We start from the raw sequence: 19,383 nt of genomic DNA, 5'->3' as shown, positions 1-19,383 counted from the left end.
CCTCGTTCGCGTGCGCATGCGCGCGAACGCCGAGACGCCGAGTCATAAAAATCTCACTCATAAAAGTTTTTTGAACTTAGCATCTCTGGTACCATGGAGCTGCGGAGCTCCATGTATGCGCTATGCATCCTCTGCAATGTTTGCAATACGTACGTATTTGGTATTTGCATACATGTAGGCTCTACTATGATGTAGTTTGACACTCTTCTGTCACAATGGTAAGCAGACCAAAAAAAAAGAAAGAAAGAAAGAAAGAAAGAAAGAAAACTCCAGTATACTGAGTATCAATAACTTGACCGGGGTGTGTTCTTAGGTGCATGTAAGCAATTGAGCGTCTGCAGGGCCAGGGGAAAGCTTTTGTTGGTAACACATAAAATATAACATTGACATTGTTGTCAATCTCCCTCTTGGCATTCCATAGGCAGTTATCAGCTGTTGCTCAATCAATCAGCACGGGTGATGTAGTGTGGCTGTGCACGTCGTACCACCGCCGCGCCCGCGCTGACTGTCACGCAAGGCACAGAGCAAGCTGAGATGTCGAGGAGTCCACTAAACTGAACGTTTCTAGAGCGAATTCCGAGTTGCAAAAAAGCAGTATTCGACGATGTCTGACTCAATGACAGCACGTGAAAATCCTCGGCTAACGCAAGAAAGGCGAGGGGCGTCATTTGACAAACATGAGCTGACTCTGTTGCTGAACGGTGGTCCCCAGGAACTGCAGAGAATCAAATACATTCGTGAGTTAAACTGTAGTGTTTACTGTTATACCCTGTATGCCTGGGCTGTAGGCTGTACTTTGTAGAAGAGCACCGGAGGTGATCAGTCAGATCAGGCGAGGTCCCCAGTGCAGTGGTGGTGGTGGGTAGCCTCCTCAGCAAGCTGTGCTTAATACATCTAATTAAGCAGGGGGGGGGGGGGGGGCACTTTATTTCTGGCGCCACGTCGAACTTCTGGGCTTAATCAGCTGACCTCCAAAAATACAAATTATTATGTGCATCTATCTCGTGATCTATCAAACCATGGCATTAGTTAAAGGACAAGTTCACCTTCATAAACATAAGGATTGAGAAAATGCAACAATATTAGTAGAACACATCAGTGAAAGTTTGAGGAAAATTGGACAATCGATGCAAAAGTTATGAATTTTTTAAATTTTTGTGTTGGAACCACTGGATGAGGAGACTACTACAGCTTGTGAGTCATATGCGTACAACACGTCAACAGTATAAAGAAAATGTAAAAGAAAATTCAACATATTTTCACTTTTTTCGCATAATAATAGAGCACTTGACTTGCCTCTTTCTAAAGGCAGGGGGAATAATATTATCCATAACATTTGTCGGTAACGAGTCAGGGGAATGTGTACTTTTTTCAAAAGATGGAATTTTGTGAAATTCTCTTTATATTTTCCTTATATTGTTGTACGCATGTGACATCTAAGTTATTCATACACTGCAGTAGTCTTCTCATCCAGCGGGTACTGCACAAAAACTACAAAAATTCATAACTTTTGAACGGATTGTCTGATTTTCCTCAAACTTTCAATGATGTGTTCTACTAATATTGCCACATTCTCTCAATCCTTATGTTTATGAAGGTGAACTTGTCCTTTAAGTGAATTAAAACTTTCACTCAGTTTTATCAAAAGTTTACAGTATAATTTACATTAAATTTTACAATACTTTTCTTATATGATTGATGAAATCGGTGACCAGGGCAGGGCAGGGGACTTGTTCAGAATTTCCCCATAAGTGTATGTCTATACAGTCGGGCCCACAACACAGTGAGTTTGGGCCCCCTACCATTCCATTCGACTGTGAATGTGATCCAGATTTGAGTTCAAAATTACAGACTCATTGGACATTGCTTGGTATGTGGTACTACATGTGTACCCTGAGAATGCTCAAGCTTACGATAGAATCTATGCATCCCACAAGCTACTACTTTGTTAGACAGAAAGATCCGTCTGTCCGGAGTCAAGTCTTTTTTTTTTTTTTACGTTATTGCTCTCCTCTGAGGGGATCCGTGAAGCCAGACTCGTCTCCGCAGAACATATCCCCGACGACCAGATATAGACCGATCTTTCCGTCAACTACTTTGTGTAATATGTTTGAAATGAAAGTGTATGTTAATTGACAGATTCATAATCTGATTTAACAAGGCATTCTTCTAGATTTGTTGGCTTATCAGCAAAGCTGCCTTTATCCAAAAAAGGAATACCTACCAGCAGTATGTTCTGTATTGTGGCATAGCATCAACCTGACTAAAATATTGTAAATACCGGTACCTTACCATCATGCAGGAATGTTTTGATATCCCTCTGAATACAGTACTAAATAGCTTCAAAGTCAAAATTATCTGAAGTTGACTCCCACCCTGGCTTTACCAAGTCATATTAAATTCAAGAGACTTACAAAATACTTTTTTGTTCTCAGATGACGGCCATTTTATATCATGGCAATGTCAAGGAGATTTAGCACAGTAAATGACTGATGCACTTTGATACCAATGCATTGATAACACCTCTGACCTCTCACTGTGCATATTCATGCAGACTGTATTTTTAAGATTGTTTGCTTTGGATCCTGCTATCAGGCCAATATCAATACAGTACTTGTGCAGTGTCGTTGTGCATTCTTGTTTATTAATCTGCATTACGGTCAAAGGTACTGGTTACCAAAATACTCAACTTATAGCGAGGGATTTTACTGCATTCATACAGTTAAGTATATCAAATAAATTGTTTATATGAGGCAGTTTACAATCAAAATATTTTGCATACAAATCTATAGAATCTCATTTTCTTTCAATTTTCTGCACTCTATTGCCATTTGGTTGGTTGTTTCCTTTTTGAAATCTAAATTTCAGTTAGATTATTTGTATATTTCTTCACTTGCCAAAAAATGCCAAAATGCCAAGAAATTGTTACGGCTGTTACGTGCAGTTTCATTTTTTTTTTTTTTTTTTTTTTTTTTGGGGGGGGGGGGGTGATCTAGGGTGATATTTGTAACATATGATAATACTAAATAATAGCATGAATTCATGGTGTGCCAAATCCCCTCTGTGAGAGCACGCTCAAAGCGCATGCATACTATCATTACTCTGATCTCTTGATACATTATATTTCCCGCCAGCATTAGTGACAGTGCTTACTCTCCACTCCCTGGGGAGCATTCCAGCCAGTCACCATTTTACTGGTGGGCACATGCTGATCAACCACCATAAACGTTCCCATCCTACCAGGTACCCATTTATACTCCTTAGCAGAGAGCAGCAATGTGGATAAAGTGCCTTGCTGAAGGGCAAACGTGTCAGGCTTCGTGGGGCTCCAACCCACAAACCCAAACCACACTCATATGATTCAGAAATGTGCACTCTTATCCACTCAGCCACAACACATCCACATATTCTTTTATTTCTTCTTTAAAAAGAAGGGGGAAGGAGTCATTTAGATTTATAAGGTGCCTGTATGATACAAATTACTCATTTATTTTTTTTTCTTTTGGTGGTGGGGGCGGTGGTTACTGCTCATATTCAAATAATTGTGCTCTGTTACTCCTGTCTGATATGATTCTCTACCAGAGTCCATTGTTCTCAGTGACCCCCACTTTGACCAGAGCTACCGGTTCACCCTCAGTCCGGCAGAGACTTTTGATCAGTCCGTGAAGCGAGCTGTACGCTGGGTCGCTGTCAAGGAGAAGTATAACCTCAGTCAACCCAGGGATGACATGATCATATTAAGGTGAGAGGGACTTGATAATTAACACATAATGGAGATATCTTTGGAACAGTCAATAGATTTTGTAAAGTTTATTGATTTTTTAGGTAAATCAGAATGAAGAAATGGCTAGATGATAAAGAGCGTTTTGAAATTGAGATGGTGATGGTGCTGCTTTAACGTGACGGTGGTGGGTATGATGACTGTGATGATAATGATTGTGCTTGTGATTTGAGGGTCACAGTGATGATGAAGATGGTGGTGATGATGATAACAATGAAGATGATGGTGATGGTGATGATGATAACTGGATGATGTTAAAGATGTTGTTGATAATGATGATCAAAATCAAGATGTATTGTTAATCTTGTTCAAGAGATCTACTGTTGCCAGTACCACAGCAGTTGTCAGACATAGGTAATTGAGAAGACTTGAGATAAAACATGCCTGTTAAGAACCATCAGATATCCTTGCATAATATACAGTTGGTGAAAATGAACATGACTGAATAATACTTATTTGTCATTCTGTGTCTTAATTCCCAACTCAAGCACTTACAACACTCTAGTTTAAGAGGGCATGGCGAGGCTCAGGTTTATCCTGGTATGCCCCCAGCAAGTATTTCTACTGCCTTAATTCTCTAATAATTAATCTTCCCAAAATATTTTGTACCATCAAGGTAAGTAGTTGCTTATTTCTTATTCACATGCCTGTAGATGCAGCACAATCCACAAATTGTAAATGAGGTTGTTAATCTACACATTGCAAATGTTTTCATTTGTGTCATCCTCAAAAGTATGATAATATCATATAATTTGGTTGTTTATGCATATGAATACACATGTAACTCTTGTAGTCTCCTTTTTGCTATCCACACAGATGCATGAACAACAACATAGGATTCGCAATTCACACGCTGATGTTCATACCATCAATCGAGCGACTCGGGACAGAGGAGCAGAAGGCCAAGTGGCTGCCACTTGCCAAGCAGTACAAGATCCTGGGCACTTATGCACAAACAGAACTGGGACATGGTACAGTTTTCTTTGTTTGTTTGCTTGTGTGTTTGTTTCAAATCAACAGTAAGTGCAAACTTGAAAACAAATGTAATGCTCATCAGTTTGTGCGTTGCACGTGTGAATTATGTTGACTTAGTACGCAAGCATACTTACAGTTGTGCATTTTTTTTCAAATCATTTAAATTTGAATTATTTTATTTATACTGTGAAGATCAACATCAGCATTTATATTGTTGTGGTTGAAGTAACCTGTAGTATGCATTGTTTAAGTGTGTCGGTGAGTGGAGGTTATTATGAATGTATTGCTACATGTATATCACTGCTAGAATTTGTTCGTTGTTATTATTGTTCACCATGCCCACACAAAGTGTGTAAGGGGTATAGAAATCTCTGTGTGTTTGGTCTGTTGACCTTTCTGTCAGTCTGTTACTAAAGACGTTGTCTGTCAGACTACTCTTTTAAATTTTAAGCAATTTTTATGTGAGGAAGAACATCAGCTTGTATTAGATTTAATAGAACAGTTACATGTTTGTGATACATGATGACATAAAGATCTTTCATGAGACTGCTGTTAAATTTGTTTCTGACAGAAAGTTCTTTATTTCTGTGATTCTTTGAACCAGGCACATATTTGAGCGGCCTGGAGACGACTGCAACTTACGATGAGACAACGCAGGAGTTCATCCTCAACTCCCCTACTCAAACCGCAATGAAATGGTGGCCAGGGGCATGTAAGTGCTACTCATTGGGATCTCAATTACATTATTATTATTATTATTATTATCTGTAATGGACAGAGCAAACTGTACATTGTTATCCTGGACCACATCTTGTTGGTTCAAAGGAGAACTAATTAAGATACCTACCGGTACAGGTTTGGTGATAAGCAAGGGTAAAAGATGTCAAATTATGATAATGAGCTTGACTATGATTATAAGATCTGAATAATTCACAGAATTCCAAACATCTTTTTGAAAGATGATTTCACTTGATTGTTGTCGTTGTTTATTCTTTTGATGCACACTATGTTTTCTTCACAGTGGGTAAGACATGCACTCACTGCATCATATTGGCTCAGCTGATTGTCCGAGGTAAACGTCATGGAGTGCATGCCTTCATTCTTCAGCTCAGAAGCTTGGAGACACATCAACCATTACCAGGTGATTATTAGTAGTAATATTCTTTTTCTTTTTCCTCCTTCTCCTCCAACTTCTCCTCCTCCAACTCCTCCTCCTCCTCCTCCTCCTCCTCCTCCTTAATGACATTTTCTCATACCTCACCATTCAGTTAACATGATGCCATAAAATGTTCCATATACCATAAAACAGGGATGCCAGTTTTCCGGCAATAGCCGGAATTCCGGCTTTTTCATATTTTGGTGTCCAATTTCCGGCTTCATGATATTATTTCCGTCTGTGTTGGAAAGCCGGAAAACAGGAGAAAGAAAGAAAGAAAGAAAGAAAGAAAAACGAAAAAATATGATCATCTAAACTTACGGGATATTCACTTTCACGATTTCCGTATTATGTTTCGCATATACTTGGGCATGAGAATATCACAAAACGACTGTCATGCAAAACTAGCGCGATGTTGCTGCTGCTAGCTGGGACATGCAACACGTGCGATGAATAGCGATCGAACAGTGTGTGGTGTTTCTATGCGATGTAGTGCGGTCGCGGTGCATGAATCATACTGCGCTCTCGCTATAGCTACAGCGCTGAGACGGTGTGGTGTGAGTCGATTGAGTCAGCTGAACGAAGCAAAACTACGGAGTTTACGGCACTATAGGACTTCTTTATTTTTGGTACAAATTCATTTCTCTGGATTAGATTTGAGGGAAGAAGAGCCCTCAGAAATGCTCAGATTGCACCAGAGAGCATCTAAGAACCCCAGAGCTTCCAGGGCCCTTGAGCGGGCCCTGGACCCCGGCCGAAGGGACTTCGCGCTTCGCGCTCGTGATGTGCGCTTCGCGAACATCAATATCGTTCACAAAAAAAATTTCCGGCCCAAGAGCAATTTGCCACTGGCATCCCTGATAAAATAACCATAGATATGTAGTATGTGATATAGTATGCTAACATTTATTTCTATGATATATTATTCATGTGGTGTGTTGAATTGACTTCTTATTTTGACACTGGGGATGTATTAGGATGAGAGATGGCCATCCATAGGACTGATCCAGTTTTTTGTTGCTTGACCATGGGCAATCTGGTCTGAAATTTTATGTATATCATTCTCAATTTCATGCCAAAGAGGGTGTAATTAATAGACGTCACCGTCTTTTAATCCATCTTTCACTTGTCTGAGCGTAGTGAATCCATGGACAGAGCTCTTCTATTATCTCATTGATTTTTTTTGCTGTTGTTATATTTCCCAGTCAATATAATCATATGTTTGTACTGTTAACCTGGTATGCATTCTAACAGGAAGGACAGTAGGAGACATTGGTCTGAAGTCATCCTATGCTGCCATCGACAACGGTTTCCTCATTCTGGAACAAGTCAGGATCCCAAGGGAAAGCATGCTCATGAAGTATGCCAAAGTGAGTGGTGTATAGGTTTGTTTCTATTTTCTTTTCTTCTTTTTTTTCTGTCACATGGATGTTCAGGGGAGATTGTGGTGCATGACCAGAAATATGTAAAGCCATGGCTTCATATGATTCATATTGTCATCATTTTTGTCAGTCTTCTCAGTCTTTTTAAACATGATATCTGACAAACACATTTTGCGAGTTTACTGGTAATCGCAAAATTAACAACTCTTAAATATATTGCTTCCTATACCACAAATGTGCTGTACATGATCTCCAAGGTTTTAGATTACTGTCTTTCCTTCTAAAAAGAGATAATGCTTATTTCTTGTTTCGTCACAGCGGTACGGGATGCATGTGGTAGTTCTGTGTAAGAAAAGCTCACAAATCACACACACAAAAGGATCCACAAGTAACATGTCCTCATGCAGGCTCAAAAAAGGGAATGTGCAAATCTGATAAAGTGGTTCATAACCACACACACTTACAAAAAAGAGGTGGTGAAACCAACCTTGTGTAGTTCATCTTTGGAGATTAGCAATAGTCAGTGATAGGTATCAACCCTTCCTAGGCTGCATTATAAATGAATGAATATGTTATGAATCCTGACATGTTGTCTGGCAGATGCCACCATGTAATGCCGAGGATGGGCTATCATGTTTTATCTTACTTTCTTGCTCACAATGAAACATATCCAAGGTCTCACCAGATGGAGTATTCAGCATAGTTGGCAACCCCAAAGTCACTTACGGCAGCATGGTTCTTGTGAGGACGGCCATTGTCAGGGCGGCGTCGTATGAGCTCAGTAAATCCCTCACGATTGCAGTGAGGTACAGTGCTGTCCGCACCCAGGGAAAGATTGAGGACAGGTTGGTTTCAGATTTCTGAATCTATGGCTTGAAAAGGAGGAACAGCTTCAGATTGAGTACAGGATTAAAATTCCTCGTAGATGAAATTTTCTGCTCACATTCATCAATGAAGTGGATGCTGATCTCATTACGGGATCTATATTTTGGCCTAATTTGTAACAAAACTTTCCAAGCTTTATGGATGAATGTGAGTAATGGCAGTGCTAACAATAACCAGCCCAACATCTTAAAATCAGCCAACATATGAAAAAAAAAAAAAGAGATAGAAGATCTAAGGAGAGGAAAAGAGGTGGTTATACAAAAATCAGCTTGCTTTGATGGGATAAAATTGAACTTCTGTGTGTTTTTGCTTGGTTTGGTTTCCTCTTACTTCCATAGTTCTTGTGAGAGAAATGTTGTTGACAACAATTTTGGCATGTATAATTCCCCTCATTTACTGTATTCAGTATGTTGACAGAAGTGGTGTTTACATGCATGCTTTTAATTCTTCGAGTGCAACTCTTTCTGTATTAAAAAATTCAACAACAATAAAAGCCATTCTCTCCCATGCCCCCCCCCCCTCCCCACTTTTCTTCCCAACTCTCTCCCATTACTTTGTCCATGACTAGCGGGCCAGAGGTGCCCATACTGGACTATCAGACCCAGCAGCAGAAGCTCTTTCCAGGCCTGGCCGCCGTGTTTGCCATCTACTTTGCCGGTCAGCATCTCCGGAGGCTTTATGAGGAGAATGAGGAGAGCCTCCTGAAGGGAGACTTTAGCATTCTGCCGGAGGTAAAGCATCCATGAAAGAAAAAGGAAATGGCACCCTCTTGCTGGTTCCCCCCCCCTTCCCCCAGTTCCCGAGTGAAATTTTTTATAATTATGGTATTCATTGTCTGACTGTCATGTGTTAGCCATCAGCATAAACCATTCTACCAAAGGGATTGGCTTTGAGACATTAATGTTTTATTTTTCCTGATTCTGTCTTCTCTGTATTGTAAAATGAGGAATGTTTGCATACATTTTAATTTCGTAAATTTCGCGAGAGCCAAGATTCACAAAACTAAAATGCACTTGAAAGTTCTTGTGTACACTATACCCATTGAATGTTTGAGGCAACTTGCGAAATTTTCAGGCCGCGAAAAAAGCCATTGGCGCCAATTCATGAAAATTTCATACCGCGAAAATATTGTGTTTTATGGTACGCAAATTTTAGGTGCCCTTCTATCTTGAGGTGTGAACACTGTTGCTTATCAGTCCAGTTCTGCGTTACGGCCAACAAAGAGATTGTTTGAGTATATCAACCACTTTTAAAGCTAGAAGAGGACTATTTCCAATTACTGTGACTAACAAGTGGGGGCTACTTCTTTGAAAGGATAAGGGTCCTGTGAAAATTGGTCAGTCCAAAGGAAATCATTGATACACCCACAATGTCGATAACGATATCTAGGAGAGTGAGAATGAATTGAGGTAATAATTGTGGAATAGTTGTCTTTGTATAAATGGTCATATGGTCACTAGGGTGACAAGACCTTGTATCCCAAATTTTGGTGAAAATGACTTTTTTTTTATTAATGGTCAGATAATCAGTTAAGTGAGTCCTGTCCAAATCCTAGCTGTCTTACCCCAAAAATGAAGCCACCATGACATGTTAAAGGAAAGGCTATCCCATTTGATATAGTGCTTTGGTAACCATGCTTTTTTGCTCTCCTAAACATTTGACATTTTGAAGGTACAAGGTCTTGTCGCCCCCAATGACGACAATATATTATGAAGTATTGCCACTCATGATTTGTAGAATAGCAGTTTAGTCATGTGTCTGTTCCTACATAGTTTTACTTGTGAATTACTTCATCAGATTCATTTGCCACATTGAAAAAAAAAAAGACTGCCATAGATTTGTATGAAAGAAAATTCATCGTAACATATAGACAAGACGTGTTACAAAAAAAAAATGATCAGTTGCACCTCGTGTGCAAAGCGGATGAAAAGAAGCTACTCAATTGATATTATGGTCAAATGACTGCTTGACAGCTTTGAGATAAATGAAAGAAAAATATTATTCAGAGGGGGGAAGGCTCAGGTTTGAGTTTCTTCAGTTTGTCTCCCTCTACAAATGAAAATTTGTCCGCCTTGGACTACTTAACATAACAGTGTCGGAATTTCGGAGCTTGGGTATTTGTTCCATGTTCATCGTGTCACTGCCGGCAACCAGGGACAGCCTGGTGGTAGTGTCGCTCTCCGGAAAGCAGTAGATGACAGGTTTGAGTCCCACTGGTTCCTTTTTTCCGACATGTTTGTTAATTTACAGATCAGCAGTTGCTATCTTAACAAATTTTCATTTGTAGAGGGAGACAAACTGAAGAAACTCAAACCTGAGCTTTGAGATAGTTGTGGCTTTGCAGATTTTTCAAGTTTACTGAAATTCATTTGTTGTGTGTGATATCATTTTTCTCATTTTTATTCAGAATTAATTGTTCATAACCGAGTGTGATTCTTGAAGTTGGAGAATGTAATTGCAATTGCGATTTTGAATGTTATACACATCCTATATGTATAACATAGTGTCAAATGTGATTGACTGTAAGATTCATGATCAACATTCATTATTTCAAAGATGTATGATTGCTATCATCATTGTTGTTGTTGTTTTTGTAGCTGCATGCTCTTTGTTCAGGTCTGAAGGCGCTCGCCACGAGGGAGTCAGTTCTCCACATGGAAACATGTCGCTTTGCCTGCGGAGGTCACGGGGTCATGCTGCAGAGTGGTCTCCCAGAGCTCTATGACTGCTTCTCGGCCTCCTGCATATATGAGGGAGAAAACACTGTCCTCCTGCTGCAAGTCGCAGGGTGTGTGTACATTTAATACAGTGTAAATGAATGCAGATAGATACTTAGATAGATAGATAGATAGATAGATAGATAGATAGATAGATAGATAGATAGATAGATAGATAAACAGATAGACAGATAGATATGTAAATAGACAGACAGACATATAGATAAATAGATAGACAGATAGATATATGAATGGACAGACATAGATAGATAGATAGATGGATAAAGTGCCATATGAATGCAATTATTATTATTATTATTATTATTATTATTATTATTATTATTATTATTATTATTATTATTATTATTATTATTATTATTATTATTATTATTATTATTATTATCACCATCACCATCACCATCATCATCAACATCATCATCATCATCATCATCATCAACATCATCATAATCATCATCACTTACAAGTGAAGTCCTTATTGTTACATCTATATCAAACCGCAGTCATATTCTTTTTTTTTTTTCAACTCAGGTATCTCATGAAGATTCTGAGTAGAGCTCAGATGGGTGCAGATGTGTCTGGCGTGGGAGCATATCTGGCCAATCAGCCAGAAGACCAGTGGCGCCCTCACGAGTCCCTGGATGGGGAATCCATATTCGCAGCATACAAACACCGAGCACAGAGGTATGCGTGTAGTACACTTGTAGTCACAATCAGCTGTGTGTAGATGCTGTGCAAATGTAGTGGGAAATAAAAGCTGCCTTTATCTTAGGGTGATCTTTGCACACAGCACCCTCAAACGCATGTGAATAAAGCCAAGGGGAGTCAAGCTTAGTGGGGTGCCCATTGACAGGTGGTCCTACTTGATACACTAGGCATCTCCAAAGGCAGTTTGGTCATATCTATTTTTTCATGTACACCCTATACCACTATTTGACTGGGCTGTTCCATAATGTCAGTACATTGGATTCATAGAATAATATGGCAGAACATAATGATGATGTAAGTGTGTTATTGAAATGTACAGTTTGATATGTTTTGAAGCCCTTTATCAAATTGTAATGATAATCATATTGGCTGAGTGTAAAGGGCATAAAGTGACCCTTTTGTTAATAAGTAGCTATCACTCAGTTGTGTACTTTACTACCATATTCAAAATGTTCAGGTGAGGTGAGCACACTTTAACCGACCCTGTTATTCATTTACCATATTTAACAGATCAGCCCCTTCTCAATCTGTAATTCTGTGATGACTCGTGGATTGTTGTTGTTTTTTGCTTTACATCAATTTTTATTGAACCATGTACTTATTTGTGTAGTTTCCTTCAAAAAAAAAATTGCCACATGTCATCAGACTCCCTTTTGAGATAGGATTTAGATTATTTGTTTTAACGAAGGATATTTACAGCATTCAATTATACTGTCTTATTGATCTGATCAATGTCATTTTTTACTGTAATGGTCAAGCAAAAAGTGAACTGTAATTGAGAACTGAAGAAAAGGAAAGTTTGGAAGCTCAGTGGGAGAGGCAATCTTTGTGACTTTTCATTTCAAGGTGAAGAGATGATTTCATTAAAAAAAGATATGCCTGACCAGTGTCATTCCTGACCTGCTCTCATGAACAGGTTGGGCCAGAAGGCTGGGGAGAGGTTGGCAGGCTTGATGGCACAAGGGATGACACAGAAGAGAGCCTGGAATGAGAGTGGTATCGACTTGGTCAAGGCAGCTCAGGTGAGATCGTGGCTCAGCTAAAATGTATCCAGAATAAATTCTGCAGTAGCTCCAGGAGTTTGCAGTGGCATTTAAAGTCATCCTTACAATTTCTTCAAGATCATATGAATTACATTGTCACTGTTTGAGTAGACTACTACTCCTTAATATGTCATTTTCATTTCTCATGAGCATGCATGTATTAGCCTGAAATACATCAAGGGTATTTGTTTTGCATAAAGTGATTTTTGTTTTGTTGAGTATGCTGAAATGAAATACATTTGGGATCAAGTCAAACTCTTTGGGTGCCCTTGGAAAGACAAGATGATTCCAGCATTTAGTTCAAACTCATCATTTATCATTCATTCACAGGCACATACACAGTACTTCATTGTGCAGTCGTTCTACCATGGAGTTGAAGAGACTCAAGTGTCTCCAGCTACGAAGAAAGTCTTAGAAGCACTGTGCCGACTGTATGCCTTGTACCACGTCGAAGAGAATGCAGGAGAATTTGTGGTGGTAAGTTGTGAACCTAGGTATAAGCCTGACAAGATTGGGAGAGGCCAAGTTTATGTGCTTGGCTTGTGTCAGCAGTTATTTCATGCCTTTTTAAGGATGTCAGCTTAAATTTCCACTTAGATTTGTGTCAAACATCAGGGTAGTGAATGGCTCCATCTTTAGTTGTGAGACCATTTGATATAGCTTGTAAATGATCATGATATAGAGTTGCAAAAAGTGTGTATATATGTATACTCCTCAAGGATCCTTCATTGTGATGCTCAGTTACACATTCAATAATGGGAATAAGGGAAACAATAGGCCCTACTTTGTTTTAAATGTTATTGAATTATTGAGAGGTAAGAACCTTGGGTTTCAAATAATGTTGCAGAATTGACAATGTTTACATTCATACGTGACACGTTCAGCTCACTTTTGACAGGTGTCTCATTACATTCATCACTTCATGGTTCACTGCCCACCATTTTTTTACAGTGGTGTCTTAAAATATTCCATTTCTTCCCAAAACATGTATTTAGTATGTGATCATCACTGCTGTATGATTTTGTGGACTCGTTTTATAGGATGGCTTCATCTCATCAGACCAGCTAGACTGGCTTCACAGACTCTACTTGGAGACATTCCCCATAATTAGGTGAGTGAGCTGGCTGTGCTATTGTGATTCATTTGTCCACTCAGCAGCCACAAAGATTGCATCTGAAGGTGACATTAACAGGTTATGGTTGATGTTAAACCGTTGAGGATGAGTATACTCAAGCAGGTGTCTCTGGGAAATGTGTGTTGTAGCAGAATCAGTCCGTCCTATATAATGCTTGGGTCAAAGTGACATCTCCACCTGTACAGATAAGACCAAAAAATGTTCCTTGAACTCTCTGTTATCTCGTGGAAATGCTTTAGGGGTTATTTTAGTTGCACTTATTGGCATAGACTTGCTGTGACTCTCAAACAAAAGTTGAAAAGTGTTCTTTGAAATGCTATCTCAAGTGGTGAGTTATTGTTGATATGAATCTGATCCATAATTATATCTAGTAATGACTGGATGATGTTGAGGGCAGTGAATGGAAGGAAAGGCATTCTCAGGAATAATTTTACTTCTGCTCTGCTGACCCTGTGACTAGTAAAACATTTTCATCGGCCATGTTGACACATAATGGTATCTCCAGATGAAATGGATTGAACAAGACTCAAAAGAGGGCTGCTCCTTTTATTACTAAGACATTTGCGATATTCATATCATACATCACAGACGGGTCATCTATCTGAGCTGCAAATAAAGATACAATGTAATTTTTGCAAAAATCCTGAGAATGTAGAAAAAGTTCCTGAACTTTGACCTGGCAAGACAAGTTCCTTTCTACATTAAATAATTGAATACACAAATGATGATGGGAATGATGTAGGGAATTTTCAAGGAGTATTTGTCGATATTTATTAGTCACAGTACGAATGTGGCATGCTTATTGACCCAATAACTTCAATTTTTTTAAAATACTACCTGTTGTAACAATGTTGCTCACAACTAGGTACTGCTTAAACAAGGTCATTTCGGTGGTCCCAATTTTTCCATTACTGTGTGTAGCTGGTCTCAGTTTTAGTATGTTTACAATGAGGTACTGGTTGTAATGGAGGTGAAATCCACAGTCCTGGTGACCCCATTATAACAGGGTTTCTCTTTACTACTACCGGTACTACTAATGCTATTTGTTGTACAATAGATACCTGCTACCATGGCTCAGGCTTTTAAAATAAACACCAAATGTACTGGTCTGTTTCTTTGCCTGGTGTTCTGATATCTGCTACGTGGCTGTGTCCCTACAGACCAGAGGCAGTCACACTGGTGGACTCCTTTGACATCTGTGATGAGTTCCTCCAATCCACGCTGGGCTGCTACGACGGCAACGTCTACGAGCGCATGTATGAATACGCAAAGACGGACCCAAGAAATAAGACAGAGGTAAGTTACAGTCATTGTCCAGTACAGTTGAGGAGAAGTATGTGTGGAAAAGTCACACTTACAAGCAATCATTTGAAAGAGAGGCAAGGTATTAAAAGTGCTAAATCATCTTTTATTCTGAACCTGAATATTGAATTTTATCATGAATCCTAGGTTTTTATTTCATTGCATTTATTGTTTCTGCATGGTACAAATTAACAAATCACTGGAGCAAACATTCAAATTAATTTTAGATTCATCATTGCTAGCTTTGAATATGAAAGAATGTGTAAAATCATTGTGACAGAGTACAAAGAAATTTGAAGAAAATCATATTGCCATGCCGGAGGATACCTTGTAAGCAAACTAAATGTTTGGGGTGTTATTAGATACATACAAAAAAAAAAAAAAAAAAAAAAAAAATGGCTACTATAAAATATTGATATACTTAGCTACAACAAGACAAGACATTATTTCAGAAAAGAAAACATTAATAGACATGTACACAGGTGATGCTGAGAAAAAGAAAGGACTAGCAAAATTGAAAGATAATGAGAAAGAGAACGAAAGAAAGTACTAGAAAGAATCTTCTACGTACAATTAATATGATAGATGCATTCAACCAGTTGCCAGGTAACAGCTGGATGAAGCAACTGAACCAGTCATTAACGTGAAAAGGCTGAAACCATTATATTATGGTAAGTCTGTACACATAAAGGCTGAATATTATTTGAGCTTTCAGGATGCCTGACTATAGGCTATTTTTTGAAGTGTATATTGTTTGTTCATTTTCCATCTGAGAAGATGGCTGGATAGCCCATATTTGAACAAATATCATTTAATTTTTCCTTTCACTGTTGCCTGCTTTGTTTCAGGTCCATGAGACGTACTACAAGTATCTGAGGCCTCTACTCAAGGGATTGATAGCAAAACTTTGAGAGAAAGATAGATATATATATATAATATAGAGAGAGAGATAGAGAGTGAAAGAAAGAGAAAAACCATGTAGCTTTTATTGTACCCAATTTGGGACAATCAATAGAAAAAGAAAGAGAATGTGTTGAAGAAATGGTATTGGCTATTGGTGCTTACAATTCCTTGGACATTCTGTATGCTTTAAGTAATTTTGATGTAGACACAAACAGGTCATTGATGTACCATCTTGCGAATAAATGCAATATATTCAGTGACCACTACCAAAGCATTAAGAGCAAGCACAGGCTTTGCTGCAATATCAGTATGTTTTCAGAGTGTACTGGTCAGGGATCACAGTTATGCAAACATATATGAATGTTGTACTTTGGAGCTGTTAGTTAGATATGCAGGAAAAAAAACTTATAAGGTTTATTTTGTTACATGATGTTGATATCAGGGTAAATGCAGCGAGGGTACTGTAGACTATTGCCCAGTAGATTCTGATTATGACATATCTGTAGTCAATCAAAACATTTGGCCTTTTGTGACAAATTGGTATTTTGCCAAAAGAACTTATGTGTGTGATAATTGGAGATGCTCAATTTGTTTATTTCAGAATTAGATTTTGGAAGCCAGTTTTTCATTGTGCCATTTCTTGTGTGTGTGTGTGTGTGTGTTTGTGTGTGTGTTCGTGTGTATAAGTAAGTAAGAGAGATAGGTATTTTGACATCTTTCGTATCAAAAAGGGGAAAAAAATTGTTGATAGTCTTCAAGTATAAACAGAATATATCTAGATAAAATGGAACTCTGCTTGTAACCCAAAATCCCATTTTCTCCCCACAGTATCTGTGCAATTCTTCATCTTAAAGAGGAAGAAAACAAGTATTTGCCTTTGTCACATGTGCTTGTAAATCAATGTACAAAGAAGCGATGTGATTTGTAGCTCGTAACAATTTCTGTTAAGACACAAGACCAAAGATTGTTCCATCCCACTGCAATTTATTCATCTTTAAATATTATGAGACAATGTGTTTGTGACTTGTTAGTAATACAAGTAATCACTTTGTAAATCGAAAGCACTTCTTTCTAGTGTCCAGAAGACATTATTTTGGGCATAAGAGAGTAAATTTTGACAGTATAATCACATTATGGACTGACATTCAGAAAAGATTAAGGCTCAGACATTCTGTTGCAAGGTCTGTTTTGTCTAACATTAATGTAATATTATTTGTATTTGTGTATACATACATCTTGATTTTGCGTTCATTATATTGGTGCATCATGGCATTCTCATTTCTTGCCAACAGGAAAATTTTGTGTTAATTTCATGTAAATTTAGAATTTGATTGTTTGTACAATGCATGTGTCATCATTATTTTACTTGTGTATTCTTAATGAAAAAAGTTGATTTCAGATTCAGTGCTAGTGCTGGTGATAACCCCAAACTTGAAGTTAGTTGATGTTTGCAGGTTGACCCTAAAAAGACATTTTTTTTTTTGGTGTAATTCCAATACAATGACATAAATTTTGCTGTGGTCGTGAGATAACATTAGTGTTGGGTATTGATAGTTATGATCATGTTAGTGTTGGAGCTCAATTTGACTATTTTGGAGATAACACCAGCACCAACGCTAACACCGAATTCAAAATCACCCGTTGTTTGTTATGAAATTTGTACATTGTATAATGTACAGTCAACCTTGCCTATAAAGTCAAATCTATTTGGACTGAAGAAACAGCTTCGACTTTGAGAAAACTTGTCTTGTGAGGGATAATATCAATAGAATATACAGTGAAGAGGACTTGAAAAGACCTTCGACTTAGGCTATTATTTGACTTACCCGAGGTCAACTTCAGCAGGGTTGACTGTAATTTTGATTATTGCAGCTACAAGTGTATGTATATTTGGTATGGAAGTTGACTAGTCATTTACTTTTTTTTCTCTGTGATACTCCATTCAATTCTGCATCATGATATTGTCATGCAACGACCAGATTTCTCCAGTTACTGTGTGGGATCTTTTTGTGGTGTATTCTTGGACATTTTACTCTGACTCACAATAATCTCAATACACTGCAGCATCACGCAGACTCAACATCATTCACCGAGATGACAACATAAGTGTGTGCGAATGAGAAACTTCATTACCGTTTTCATTGCACAGTCCCTCCCTAAGACTAGTCAGTCGCTTGACTAGGGCTGGACTTTAAATAAACAATGAAATGACCAACATTGGACATTGAAATCCTGTCTCCCACATTAACAAAAACATGAATGAATAACACGATAATGAAATTTCTTACATCCTCCTACTCTATGTCATATAAGCCTTGCGGACTTGTTATCTTCACCTTATCTTCCAAGCACGCTAACGGCAACAACTATATTACAAAAGTACACAAAATACCTGCTCACATCTTCGGATTTACATGCATTTACATACCGTAACTCTAGTCAACACCATGGTAAAAGTCGAGTCATTACTCTACTAGCTAGGCATTTACTACTCACATGTGTTTGGTCTTTCTCCTTTCCTGTAACAAGGAACTTATAGAATACACGGGTACAAATAATGGTTACAATCCTGGTTGCTTCGGCACTCCTTCCTTGACCAAAGGTGTCTTGTACAGTGGTTTAGATGGTATTGACACTTATTTGAATACCACAAAAGTAAATCTCTCTTAATAGCAGTCCATAACTTAAAAGATATATAACAACAATGAAGGGTAGTGCGTCATTGAGCCTTCCGCTATGGCTTCCCATCCTTCACTCCAATCACCGCGTCTACGGAGAATTCCTTGCGCCATTTCAGTCTCCTAAACAAAACTCCGTTGTTGTAAGTCATCTCGCAGACTGTCTCCGTGATCCTTTTTACTTGACCAACAAGGACCTTGGCCAAGTCTTCCTCTGTCATGGGTTCACTAGGTGTGGCAGTCTCCACGTGGTGCAACTTCATGAGCTGTGGCGGTGGGCTTTTGCTCAAAACCTTGAAGGAATACAACATCATACTTTCTCTCCTGGATCTTTTCCCAGATCTTTTCCCCCTCATGATAAATGGATCACAAGGATTGTTCCCCAACGTTTATCCACTGATTTTGCAGGAGATTCAGGATGGGCAGCTCTCCCACAGGCTGGTTCACCTATACTGTATCAGCCATATTTGTGGTTCCAAGGTGTCCCCATCCAGCATGGATACTGGGATATCTGGCTCCGATTCTGGCATTCTCTACCTGGGATCTGGTGGCCCTATCATTGCAAGCATACCCCGTGTTTTTCCGCATGCTGCCATAGCCAGGGGTACTTGGAGGGACTGCTCCACCTCTTGCTGTGTTTCTGGTGAGACTGCCATCTCGATTTCTGCACAAGGGCCAGGAATCTCAGGAATCAAAAATC

General features: G+C 38.7%; 1 protein-coding gene across 1 annotated transcript; it reads left to right on the top strand.

The window, feature by feature from the left end:
• Positions 1-604: 604 nt before the first annotated feature.
• Positions 605-16,013, top strand: LOC139714782 (peroxisomal acyl-coenzyme A oxidase 1-like). Its single transcript, XM_071626437.1, has 15 exons — positions 605-737; positions 3,583-3,742; positions 4,598-4,752; positions 5,361-5,468; positions 5,778-5,897; positions 7,167-7,282; positions 7,970-8,139; positions 8,748-8,910; positions 10,777-10,967; positions 11,446-11,598; positions 12,539-12,644; positions 12,996-13,142; positions 13,706-13,776; positions 14,961-15,096; positions 15,951-16,013. The coding sequence occupies exons 1-15, from the start codon at positions 605-607 to the stop codon at positions 16,011-16,013; spliced, it is 1,992 nt and encodes a 663-aa protein (XP_071482538.1).
• The last annotated feature ends 3,370 nt before the right edge of the window (positions 16,014-19,383 follow it).

This window comes from Diadema antillarum, unplaced genomic scaffold (genome assembly GCF_040938485.1).
Source record: "Diadema antillarum isolate AM-2024a unplaced genomic scaffold, OU_Dant_1.0 seq00002429_RagTag, whole genome shotgun sequence".
In the NCBI taxonomy this organism is placed as follows: Eukaryota; Metazoa; Echinodermata; class Echinoidea; order Diadematoida; family Diadematidae; genus Diadema; species Diadema antillarum.
This window is presented reverse-complemented; position numbering and strand designations above follow the sequence as displayed.